We start from the raw sequence: 12,683 nt of genomic DNA, 5'->3' as shown, positions 1-12,683 counted from the left end.
AAATTTTGAGTATTAAACCCCTACTACTACTCTTGGGGAAGGGCCTTCCCCAATTCTGACTTGTCACCAGCAAAAAGGCAAATAGATATTCAGGGACTGGAAGAAAAGCCAACCTGTCAGTAAAAGCTTTAGCATTTGTATCTTTTATTTAAATATTTATTTCATTATTTTTAAAGTTTCCCATCTAAACCACAGCTGTAACTGGAATCCAGCTGTCCCAGGCAATAGAAATATCCAGCTGGGGTCTCTTGAGAATGGCAGATTGTGGATCGCTAGAGTCAAAAAGATTGTCCAGTCCAACCCACCCACTTGACAGATGAGGAACTGTTACTGGAGTGAGAGTAGGTGTCTGGGAGTGGAAAGGGTGAGCAGGTACTGTGAAGACGGTGCTGGAGCTACCTCAGAGGCATCACCTAAGCGCCTGGTCCTACCCGTCATGGCTGCTGTTGGTACTGGCTCTCAGTGGCCGTGTAGAAGTCTTCCAGCACACTCTGGATATATTCGAAGGTGGGCCGCTCCTCAGGGCGGTTCTTCCAGCAGCGAGTCATGATGTTATAGAGCTCCTCGGGACAATGCTCTGGTCGGGGCATCCGGTATCCATGCTCCAGTGCCCGGATTACCTCAGGGTTTGACCTCCCTGAGAAAGAGCCATGGAATCAAAAAGGGAAGGATGGGGGAAAGGAGTGCAGGGGTGGCAGATGCTGTTGCCTCCCCAACAGCCATCACTCCCCACTTCCTCTTGGGAGTTAAGCCCCTCCCACTGCGAAAGCTAGATACTCTCTTCCCCAGCCTCCCCTGCAGTGAGAGCAGGGGCATGGCACCGAGTTTTGGCCAGTGGGAGTAGAGGGGAGTCTCCTAGGAGACTTCCAGGAAAGGTTTTCCTCCCTGATGAAAAGAGACTTCAGAGGACAAACAGTTCCTCCTTCCTTTAGACACTCAGACGATGTGATCCTTGGAGCTACAGTAGCCATCTGACCACATGAGGAAGACAATCTTAGAGAAACTAACCCAGAGTCCTCAGATTCCTCAGGGGTACAAAATCAATTTAGTATATGATTCTATGGGACCCTGGTGGGCGCTGTGATATAAATCCTTCAGGGAATGCAATACTGCTGAGCGGCTGAACTAACCAGTCACCAATGCCAGACTCCTTACTATGGGGAATGATAACTTGCCTATCACTTCCATCACTCTGAGTCTTTTAGTTTGTTACTTGCAGCGTAATCCATCCTAATGGATACAGGGTTCCAAAAGCCACTGCCTGATGTTTCCTGGTGTCTCCTCAAGACAAAACAGTCAGGTAGCCAGACTTAATGTCACCCTATGTATGAGTGGGACCATTTCCTTGTTTAATTAAAGTTTGTTAGTTATCTTTAAGAACAACCACTTAACTGTCTGTGATCCCCAATTTTATATTACCAGTCTTGAACTCCAAATTCAAATATCCAAGTGCTTCCTCGAACATCTTTACTTGGATGTCTACAAGTCACCTCCAATTTAACTGGACTAAAACAGAACCCTTGAATTCCTATCCCTAGACCATCACCTATCTAGTCATTCAATTAAACCATGAGAACTATCCTTGATTCTTTGCTCTTCCTCACCTTCCACATCAGCAAGTCACATCTTTTCTTCTTTTAAAATGTAGCACCGTCCCATCAACTTACCTCTGTTACTATCACCACCTCTGCCTGTGCCACTTGTGTGGCTGCCACCACGTCCCCAGCCCTGAATCTACTCTCCCCGCTGAACCAAAGCAACACTGACAGGTGGAAATCAGATGATGCCACTTCCCTGCCTCAAACTCTCCAATAGTTTCCGCATATTTAAGAGTAACCTCCATTCACTCTTCACCATGACCCTGGGCCCTGCCAGATACGGCCCCTGCCAACCTCGTCATCTACCATCTGCTTTCATTCCTTATCTCCAGCTCCCTGGCTTCCTTACAGTTCTTCGGGCACACCTCAGGCCATAAGAGCGAGCAGTGCCTTCTCCCTGAAATCCTTTTTCTAGATCCTCACTCAGCTGTCTTTCCACTTAAATATGACCTGCTCTGACAGGTGTGCCCTGTCTGCAGGAGCCCCATGTCACTTTCCTCTCACACGCCGCTGCTTCATTTTTTTCTCAGCGGAGGCCGCCAGCTGAGACCGCGTGTCTGTTTAGTGTGCGCTCCTCCAGGCTAGGACATGAAGTCCTCACACGCAGGGACCTCCTCTTTTACTGCGTCCTCAATGCCTAACACATGGTAGGAGTTTGATAAGTACTGTTGAACGCACAGTGTCTTTACCTTTTTTTGCTAATCTTCCTATCCACCTCTGCAAGATAGATATCATTGCCATATTTTTTTGAAAGGCGAAGACACTGGAGTAGAAGGGAAGTGAATTTCTCCAAGTGTGATCGTTGATGGAGACAGGATTCAAATTCGGGACCGTTTACATGAAAGTCAAGGACTCTCTATATCCTCTTTCCCACCTCTTCCCAGTGTCCTTGCTACATGTATCCCAGGAGACATCCCAACCAAAAAGGAGCAGAGAACAACATTTACTGAGTCCCAGGCAATCTATATGTTGGTTGTATCTCTGTATATCCATGTGGTCTACTCAGTGGAGGGCGCTGCCGACAGGCACGTGGATAAATTCATCCATTCCACAAATAGTTACTAAGAACCCACTATGTGCCCAGCACAGAGGTAGGCAGTGCAGATACACCAGTGAGGAATATACACACGATTTCTGGTAGAGCTCAGAGTCTGATGGGAAAATATGAAACAAATACATACTGGTCGATTGTGATAAATGCTATGAAGGAGACAGTGTAGGGTGTTATGAACATACAGGGGACATGTATGGCATTGTAGGTGACTGGGTGGTGGGGTGCAGGATGAGGTGAAACTGGAGAAGTAGCAAGGGCTTGATCATGCACAACCTGCAGGCCACAATTAAGAGTTTGAGATTTTACCCTAATTATGGTGGGAAATCATAAAAGAGTTAGAGGTGGAGAGGGACAAGATATGATTTAAAATTTTAAGACAAGCCCTCTGGCTGCATGTAGAGAATGACCTATAGGAGAGAGGGGAGAAAGCAGGGTGACTGGTTAGTCGGCTACTGTACCATCGAGGCGACAGATGACACTGGCCTGGATGCGGGTAGGGGCCGTGGAGTTAGAAGTGGGCAGACTTGGTATGTATTTTAGAACCAAATACCCAGAATCTTGTGACTTCTTGCATGTGGTAAGGGGTGAAAGGGAAGGCAAGGCAAGGCAGAGGAAGCCCCTAGATTTTAGGCTTAAGAAAGTGGGTGGAAAAGGTGAAGGGATTAAGAAGTACAAATTGGTAGTTACCAAATAGTCACCGGGATGGGAAGTACAGCATAGGGAATACAGTCAATAATGTTGTAATAACTATATATAGTGCCAGATGGGTACTAGACTAATTGAGGGGACTGCATCTTAAGTTATATACATGTCTAACCACTATGCTGTACACGTGAAACTAATACAAAGTAATATTGAATGTCACCTCTAATTGAAAAATAAAAATTAAAAAAAAAAGGAAACTGGGTGGATAGTGGTACCTTAACCGAGATGGGGCAGCCAAGGAAAGGTGTGGGGTGAAAATCGAGAACTCGGCCTGAATGGACACACTAACAAGAGAAGGGAGCCAGGCTGGGACCAGGAAGCATCCCCAAGCTGATGCCCCCTTCCCTACCTGGATACGGAGTCCGGCCGTAGGTGACGATCTCCATCAGGAGGATACCAAAGGACCAGACATCTGACTTGATGGTGAAGGAGCCAAAGTTGATGGCTTCAGGAGCTGTCCACTTGATGGGGAACTTGGCCCCTGTGGAGTTGGACAGAGCAGAGCCAGAGAGAGTCTGGGGAGCAGTCAGGACTAGGTTTCTGCTAGGGTGAGGGAACGAGACAGGGCACTGCTACCCACAACTAAACCCCCACCCCCCGCCCCGCTCAGCCCCCTGAACTGTGATTTCCCTCAAACCTGGCCTCTGCAGAAGCAAGAAACATCCATGCTGAGGCAGATGCCTGAAGTGGGGAGCAGAGAGCAGAGGGGCCTGGGGTGTGCTGGGGCACCTCTCTTTCCGGGACCACGTTGTGTATTGAGCTGATGCCCCTGTGACCTCCAACTCCTGAAGAGCGCAGTCCTAGAGGTCACAAAATCTTTGGGGATGGCAGGACTGCAGGGGACTTTGAGTACAGGTTGCAGCTGATGCCTCAACCCATCACCCCTTGCAACAGGGGAAGATTTTGGCCTTGGCCTTTGAGGTTTCTACCGGTCACTGGGTACCTCCCCCTCTACTCTCTTCCTTCCACTTGGTTTGGGATGGGTTTAGTTAATCTTTGGTTACTGATTTCTATCTTAATTACATTGTGTTTGGTGAACGTGGTCTATAGCAGCGGTCCCCAAACTTTTTGGCATCAGGGACCAGTGCTCCTGTAAGAATCTAATGCCTGATGATCTGAGGTGGAGCTGAGGTGACGATGCTAGTGCTGGGGAGTGGCTGCAAATAACAGATGAAGCTTCACTCGCCTGCCTGCGGCTAACCTCCTGCTGTGCAGCCCGGTTCCTAACAGGCCACAGACAGATACTGGTCTGTGGCCCAGGGATTGGGGACCCCTGGTCTGTAGGATACGTGCTCTATGGAGTTTGGTGAAATCTGCTCTATGACTGAGTAAGCACATGGTCAAGTTCTGATAATGCCCTATGTGTTTTTTTCCTCCATCCATATTTTCCTTGGGATTTGGAAAGTTTTCTCTATTTCTGCTTATCCTCTCCTAGTTTAGAAATTATACATTCTACTCTCTTATTTTAGTGGTCGCCCTTAGTTTCGATTTTTTTTTTATTGTATCATAACAAACATGAAATAAAGTGCACAAATTTGTCATATACTATTCGATGCTTTTTTATATATGTCTATACTTGTAATCACCACTGAGATCAAAATACTGTACCCCTTCGGCACCTCAGAGGCTCCCTCCTGCCCCCCAGTCAGTACCTCACATTCCAGGTAAGCGCTGTTCTGACTTCTATCATCATAAATGAGTTTTGCCTGTTTTCTTCTCTTTAAAAGTTTTATTGAGATATAGTCCCAGGTCATACAATTCACCCATTTAAAGTATGTAGTTCAGTGTTTTTTTGTATATTCATAAAGTTGTGAATTTTAGAATATTTTCATATATTCCCCCTCCACTCCCATCAAATCCATAGTAGTCACTTCCTATTTCTTTCTAACTCCCAACCCCAGCCTTAGGCAACCATTAATGTACTTTCTGTCTATAAATTTGCCTGTTCTGGACATTTCATAATAAATGAAATCATACAGGATGTGGTCTTTATGTCTGCTTTCTTTCACTAACATGATGTTTTGAAAATTTACCCATGTTGAGCATGTGTTAGTACTTCATTCCTTTATGGCTGAATAATATTCCATTGTATGGATAGACCACATTTTGTTTATTTGTTTATCAGTTAACAGACATTTGGGCTGCTTCCACTTTTTTGGCTATTATGAATAATGCTGCTTTGAACATTTATACACAAGTTTGCTTGTTTCTGAATTTTATATAAATGAAACCATCCAGCATCTACTTTTTTCGGTCTGATTTCTTTCATTTCAATATTATGTCTGTGAGAATCAACCATTTTGTTGTATGTAGTGTTGGTTTGTAATTTTTCATTGCTATATACATTATATTGCGTGAATATACCACAATTTATAAATCCGTTCTCTTATTTATAGACATTTAGATTCCTCTTTTTGTCTGTTACACATGGAGTTGCTCTTATACTTCATTTCAACATGCACTCACCTAACTCAATCTAAAATCAGAGTCACCGGTGACTTTGCAGGACAGGCCCCTATATCCAGAAGGCCTCCCTCAATTGTGATAATACTCAGCTAATGCTGGGACAGGTACCTTTGCAAGTTACCTAGCACTTCCACATATCTCAACTCTCAACACTCACAACCCATCCAAGCGGGCCCCATGGGCCCCTCAGCAGCATCCCTACCTTCCCGAGCTGTGTACTCGTTGTCCTCGATGATCCGTGCCAGGCCGAAGTCAGCGATCTTACACACCAGGGACGCGGAGACCAAGATGTTGGCGGCCCGGAGGTCTCGGTGAATGTAGTTCCTCTGCTCGATGAAGGCCATGCCTTCCGCAATCTCCACCCAAAACAGAGACACCCTCATCCTCAGATCTGGCCCAGCCCAAGGTGGGTCCCCCCAAAAGCAGAAGTGTCCCAGTGTGAAGAAAGAGAAAAATGTGTGTGCCAGCTCCCCCTTTTTTTGTAGAAGCGTCCTGAGCTCAAGCTGGCATTTCTCTGTCGACCTATCCAGGTTGGGGGGATTCTCAGGGCCTGGGTCAGTGTGGGGGCTTCGCTAGATTTCTGAGACTTCCAAAGATCAAGTTAAGGAAAAAACAATGGCATTTTCTCTAGGACCTGCCCACCTTCACCAGGAGACGATGAAGAGCTTTCGTCCCTCATCCCCTTTCTGGGGACAACCTAGGCTCCCATCAAATTCTATTGTGTCTCTTATACCTTTTTCATCCCTAAGCCTGGGTAGGAAAATTTTATTTATTCATTCAACAAATACCTACTGAATGTCTTGTGGGTGCCAGACATGTTACGTGAACAGGTGGTGAGCTAGGCACAGACCCAGTAGGTGATAATAACTACCATAAAGAAAGGATAAAGAGGGGTAACAGGAAATGAAATCTAGAGGGCTTTTTGGATTGAGTCATCAGGGAAGGCTGCCTTGAGGAGATGAAGTTTAAGCAAAGATCTCAGTGATGATAATAAGTGTATCAAATAAGAACATTCCTGGCAGAGAGAACATCATGTGCAAAGGCCCAGGTAGGAATGAGATTGGGTATTCATAGAGCAGGTGGCCGAGCAGAAGTTGCCACAGGGACAGTGGGGCAAGTTGAGAGGGAGGTGACTGGTCGTAAAGGACATTGTAGGCTAGGATAGGCAGTTAGAGTGTATCTGAGTGCGATGGGAAGACAGTAGAAGGCTTTGAACAGGAGTATGACATGGTCTGATGTATAATGTCATCATAGCTGCTGAGTGAATAATAGATTGTGTAGGGAATTCTTATTCATAACATGGCCCTGGGCACCTCTGACAGAAAGATGTGGAATTTTCCTTTGAGATGTTTTCTACTTACAAGGATTTGTACATTAACTCTTATAAAGAGGTTTATGATTAATCCTCAGACACCCAGCAAACAGTGTTTATAATTTACAAACTTGTCTTCAAGCTCCTTGAGGCAGGTGTTCTCACAATCTCTGTTTTATAGAGGGCCATATTTTCCTCATCACACCAAGAAAGTTATAAATGTCAGACTCAATCCAGTCTGTGAGAGTCCAGTTCCAGTGCTCCATGCTGCCTCTAATTATTGCAGAACTCTAGTGCTCTGGAGGACTGCAGCTGGGTGCAATTTGGTGAGATTATTTGGAGGGGTGGAGGTCTGCCCAGACAGACCAAAACCCAGGCACTAGCCAGCTCAAAGTCTGAGTAAAGTGGGTGGTGCACTTGCAGGAACTGGCCAGCAGGGGGCACCCATGACCGTCAGAATTAAGGTCTGAATCTCCATACTTTCCAACGAAAACCTGAAAGACTTCTGATTTTGTTTGGGGTAGCTAGCTGGCTAGGGTTGGGGTGAGACAGGATCTTTGCCTGGGGGATGTGGGAAATTTCTAAGGAGTCTTTAGAGGAACAATTAACCACAGTTATTACCTTAATGGCAGACATTGTAGCTTCTTCATTTGTGTTAAGATGATATTTAAATAAATAACTGGCCCAAGTGGAGATCAGGATTGAAACTCCGACAGCCGTGCTCAGGGTCCATGCACTTATCCATTATTACACCTGAATTTTTGGCCTTCTATTTGGTACAGAGCAGGTGTGATGCTGGCAGTTCCCATTTTTAGTAGCCACTGGCAGATACTCATGTTACTGATTTTCAAATGAGCTCAGTGGGACAGGTGAGACTAACCCACCTAGAACAGTAGAGGATAATGCCTAAGTGACTCTGGACTTGGACCAGCTGAGCTTGAGCCCCTCAGGTCTGTGATCTCAAGCAAGCTGCTTTACCCCTCTGTGCCTCATTTTCCTCTGTAAAATGGGAACAACCGTAAAACCTGCTTCTGAGGGGTCGTGTGAGGATTAATCCTCTAAGCCTACATCAAGGACTTTGAACAGTTTCTGGCATGTAAGTATTCACTTCAGTGGTGGCTCTTAGTGCTCCCTGTTGAGGAAAGTGGCACTCAGAGAGGTTAAGCAACTTGCTCAAAGCTATACAGACAGAGCTGGGATATAAACCAAAATCCTATGCAACTCTTAAGCACATGTAAACCCGTATGCATACAGAGTGTTGCTTCTCAAGATTTTGTCAACTGAATGAATAACAGACAGGTTTACTCGGCTCAGGGTTGGTCTAAGAATTGGGGGTTGATCCGATAATGAGATTTCATGATCACCAAGTGTTCCCATGATGTTGAGCATTGGGTTTCTTTTGAAAGTATCAGGGAATCACAGAATCAGGCTGAAGAGGGCCTCTGGGGATATGCCAGCTCTTCAAACTGAATGCTACTGATACCTCAAGGTTGCCTGGAGGTGGGGGGACAAAAGAAAGGCCGCACATGAGCCCCACCTTCAAACAGAGAAGCTCCGTTTTGACCTATTTTAAGATAGTCAGCTACTGTATTAAGATTTCATTTGGTGAACAGAGTTGTGCTTAAAAACAGGCTTCCGAACTTGAAAACCACAGATGTGGTCCCATTCCCTCATTTGACAAATGGAGAGACTGAGACCCAGAGTGGATCCAAGGTGGTTCCAAAGCCAGGTGGTGGCAGGTCTGGGGTGCCCAGCCCTGTGCCAATCGGCCTCTAGGACTGGAGGCAAAGACCAGGTCCCTGGACCGGCTGCTTCATGTCCCTGGGCCCTGAGTCCACCTCTGCTCCTGGATGCCCAAGGGCCTGGCATCTCTTTTCCTCCCTTGGTTTCTGTTTTCCCGTTTGTGAAAGGGAGAGGGCGGCTCTTGGTCCAGTCGATGACTCTTCCCCGAGCAAGGTTTCTGCCAGTTTGATGGCTATAAGTTATCAACAGGTCAGACTACTTTCTCTAGGGATAGAGACCATTAAAATCAAACTGCCAGGTCTTGGTTTTCATATATCTCTGGCATTCCAGGTTCTGAAAGGTAAGGCCATTTATTATACCTCTCACCCCTGCCCCCAATTTGTGTACTCAGATGAGTTCTGCCATAGGCATCTCCAGAAGGGCCAGCCCTAGGCCAGGGTACAGGTCTCTTAATGCCCAACAGGCTGCTAGCCACACCCCCTTTCAGCCCCTGGCTCCGGAGAGCTGATTAAGCCCAGCTCTTTTGTTTTTCCCCTTTGGGCTGTTTCTTCTGTCTAGAAAAGCCTTTTCTCTCTTTATCTGCCTACTTCTACTAATTCTTCAGGGCTCAGCCAAGAGGCTACTTCCTCCAGGAAGTCTTCTTGCATTGCTTCTGGGCCAGGCTCAGTGCTCTAGCCGTGTATTCCCATAGTACCCCTTTCCTCCCTGTTTTCTCGCAAATAGGAGAGAATGAGAGAGGATAGAAGTAAAAAGCACTCAGGCTGAGAGTGAGAGTCGCTGCAGAGAATGAAGGGAAGATAAGAAAGAAAATGGAGTTTGAAGAAGTGTTTCTGTGATTTGCGTAAATTATTATTTTGCTGGATACTACATTCACTAAGCCAGGACTCTTGGGTCATTGCTCTCTAAGACATTCAGTTATTCAATATCTGTCTTCCCATCTGGACTATCAACTCTGTGGGGACAGAAATACTTTTCATGTTGTTCACTGCTCTATCCCCCAAAATTGGCATAGTAACTTAGCTACTTAACCGCAATGGGCCTCTGTTTCCTCATCTGTACTTCTTCTCTATGTCTCAATTTCCTATTCTGTAAAATGGGATGACAGTTGTCATGTGTCACGGATGACACATGGCCAGACGGTTATATCTGTGGCCCTCAATGGACTCATGCCCTCGGGCAGTCCCCTCCCACACTGACTCTGGGCTGGGCCATGTGACCTGTTTTGTTCAGCGAGACATTAGCAAGCGCGGTGCGAGCAGAGGCCTCATCAGCACTTGGATACTGGGGCTTGGCCCCTTCGTATACTCCCTCTTGGAACCTTGCCACCACGCCATAAAGAAGCTCTGGCCCCGTGGAGAGAGACCCTGGAGGATGAGCCACCGTCCCAGACATTCTAGGCCAGGCAAGCTCTCAGCAGAATGCAGCCACATGAGTGACCTCAGTTTCACCACGTAGAGCAGAAGAACCACCCAGCCAACCCATCAACCTACAGAAATAATAAATTGTTGTTTCAAGTACCTAAGCTTTGGGGTGGTTTGCTACATAAGAGTAGATAAAAAAAAAATCCCATCCTAGAAGGTCGATGTGAAGATTAAATGAGTTAGAATACCTAAGGCACATACAGAAAGGATACTTTTGTACTGACTACTCAATGAATGTTAGCTATTATTGTTATTATTATAGTCTGTGGTCAGTAAGTATGTGCTGAAAAGTAAATCACTGAATGCCCTTTCTGCCCGCTTCCCAAATTTCTGCAGTAGCCTCTCACCTGGGCTGAGAAGTCGATGAGTTTTGGCAATGGCTGCTTGCTGCCTTCTTCACTTTTCAGGAAATCCAGCAGGCTTCCTGTGGGGGAGGGGAAGCAACATGGCTACTCTCACTACTTTATGGTTAAAAATGTTCATAATGATGGATTCAAATAAAAATATTTATTTACCACTCCTAGTGTTTGAGAAATAGAATTGGAGAGTTTTAAAATAACTTTGTGATTAGTAGACTGGTTCTTTCACTGAGGCAGCTTTCTGAGCCTGGATGACTAGGGCCATGGTTTTATAAAGCGGGCATAACTGTACATTTAGAAAATGAAAAAAGTTTTAGATTTCAAATCACGCTTCATGAGGTAGAGTGAGATGTTTCTATTAGTCGGCAAATGGGCAGGGATTAAAAATAGTTGTGAAATGGTGGCCTAAAAAATAAATCCCCGACAAATTCTGGATCATGGGTAGGCAGGGTTGGGGCAGCCTAGAATCAGTGCTTTGCTGAATCTCTTTTTCCGGAGCACTGGGCCATGAAGGGAAGGTGGCTGAAGGGGAGAGTTGCCCCTGGCTTCTAAGGCTCACAGTGAACTCATAGCCTCTTTTCCCATCACCCCGTGGGGTTCTGCCCTACTCCCCTCTCCTGGCAGCTTTGTGTGCTTCCCTTCCCCTGCCATCATCTTAACATGGTTTCATCCCATTAACCAGAAGAGCTGGGCAATTGCATATTAAGTTGTTCCGTAAGTACAACTTAATTGAGAAGAGCTCCTGGACAGATTGGGGGCATCTTGAGGTCAAGAACCATATCGGAGTCATCTCTGAGTCTGCAGTTGACTCGTATGAGCCCCAGCCTGCATCCCCAGCCCCTAGATCACAGTACCTTTGGCCATGAACTCTGTGATGATGTAGATGGGCTCCTCTGTGACCACTGCATGTAGCTTCACTAGCTTGTCATGCTGCAGAGTTTTCATCAGGTTGGCCTCTGCCAGGAAGGCTTCCACAGACATGCTCCCCGGCTTCATCGTCTTTACGGCCACCTTGGTGTGCTTATTGTAGGTGGCTAGAGTGGGACAGAAAGCAGGACAAGTGGTCAGAGCCCATTGCTCTTTCCCCACAGCCCAGGAAGGCCCAGCTGCAGACATGCCATCTCCAGAAAGTCTTTCCTGCCCATCTCAGCCCTTAGGGAAGGAGAGACACGGGCTTTGGTTCAGACAGATGTGGGTTGGAAGGCTGTGGGCCCTTGGGCAAGTCACTTAACCTCTCTGAGCTGTGGTTTCCTCATCTGTAAAGTGGAAATAGTAGCACTGTCTTTGAAGGGCTATTGTAGGGTTTAAAGAATAACCTCAAAACTTCACTCAAATTATGTCTCACACACACCCCATCTTTGCTTTAAATGCTTTCATCTTAACACTGTTGTCAAAATGAACACCAGTCTCTTCATGGTCTACGAGGTCCTGCATGATCTGGCCTTGCCCACCTTGCCAGCCTCATCATCCATCAAACTTCTCATTGCCTTTTGTGCCCTAATCTACCTGCATGTCGTTCGGCCCCTCAAGCACCCAGTCCCCCTCACCATAGGAACTTTGCATATGCCGTTCCCTCAACCAACTCCACCCCTGTTTCATCTTGCTGATGATCTTATAGATCTCATAACTGCTTGTGGTGTTCCCATTTTTGCCTTGGCTGCCAGGAAGCGCTAATCCAAATTTGAGGTCTTCTTATAGTAAGAGTCTAAAAGCCTTATATAATATTTTTAGTTTTCTAACCTAATTACTCAGATCTGTCTTACCTTCCTCTCCATACTTTCTCTGCCACATTCTCTTATTCAGTGCCTAGCAGATAATAGGTTCTCAATAAATGGAGTAGGAGTACGTGGACTCTAAACTTATTTTCTCTAGCTGAATTGTTTACATCTCTGTGAGTTGTCTTCACTCTCATTCGGAATACGGTGGAGTGTAAACACAATGGGGTGCACCAGGTACTGAGCCAAACACTGCGTCTACCCCACAATTCTGCAGAGCAGGCATCGCTGTTCTCAAGCTATGAGGGGC

The 12,683-nt window shown here is 46.1% G+C and overlaps 1 protein-coding gene across 2 annotated transcripts in view; it reads right to left on the bottom strand.

Moving 5' to 3' along the window:
* Positions 1–127: 127 nt before the first annotated feature.
* HCK (HCK proto-oncogene, Src family tyrosine kinase) overlaps positions 128–12,683 on the bottom strand; it is a 36,975-nt gene continuing 24,419 nt past the window's right edge. For both annotated transcript variants that reach the window (XM_011380150.2, XM_023523256.1), the window contains 5 exons: positions 11,513–11,692; positions 10,647–10,723; positions 6,026–6,179; positions 3,707–3,838; positions 128–637 (listed from right to left, as the gene is read on the bottom strand). In XM_011380150.2, coding sequence (XP_011378452.1) covers positions 435–637; positions 3,707–3,838; positions 6,026–6,179; positions 10,647–10,723; positions 11,513–11,692 — 746 coding nt within the window. In that variant the 3' untranslated portion in view covers positions 128–434. The remainder of the gene's footprint in view (positions 638–3,706; positions 3,839–6,025; positions 6,180–10,646; positions 10,724–11,512; positions 11,693–12,683) is intronic.

The sequence above is a fragment of the Pteropus vampyrus genome, unplaced genomic scaffold (genome assembly GCF_000151845.1).
Source record: "Pteropus vampyrus isolate Shadow unplaced genomic scaffold, Pvam_2.0 Scaffold388, whole genome shotgun sequence".
Classification (NCBI taxonomy): Eukaryota; Metazoa; Chordata; class Mammalia; order Chiroptera; family Pteropodidae; genus Pteropus; species Pteropus vampyrus.
Note: the sequence above shows the minus strand (reverse complement) of the source record. Positions and strands in the feature narration are given on the sequence as shown.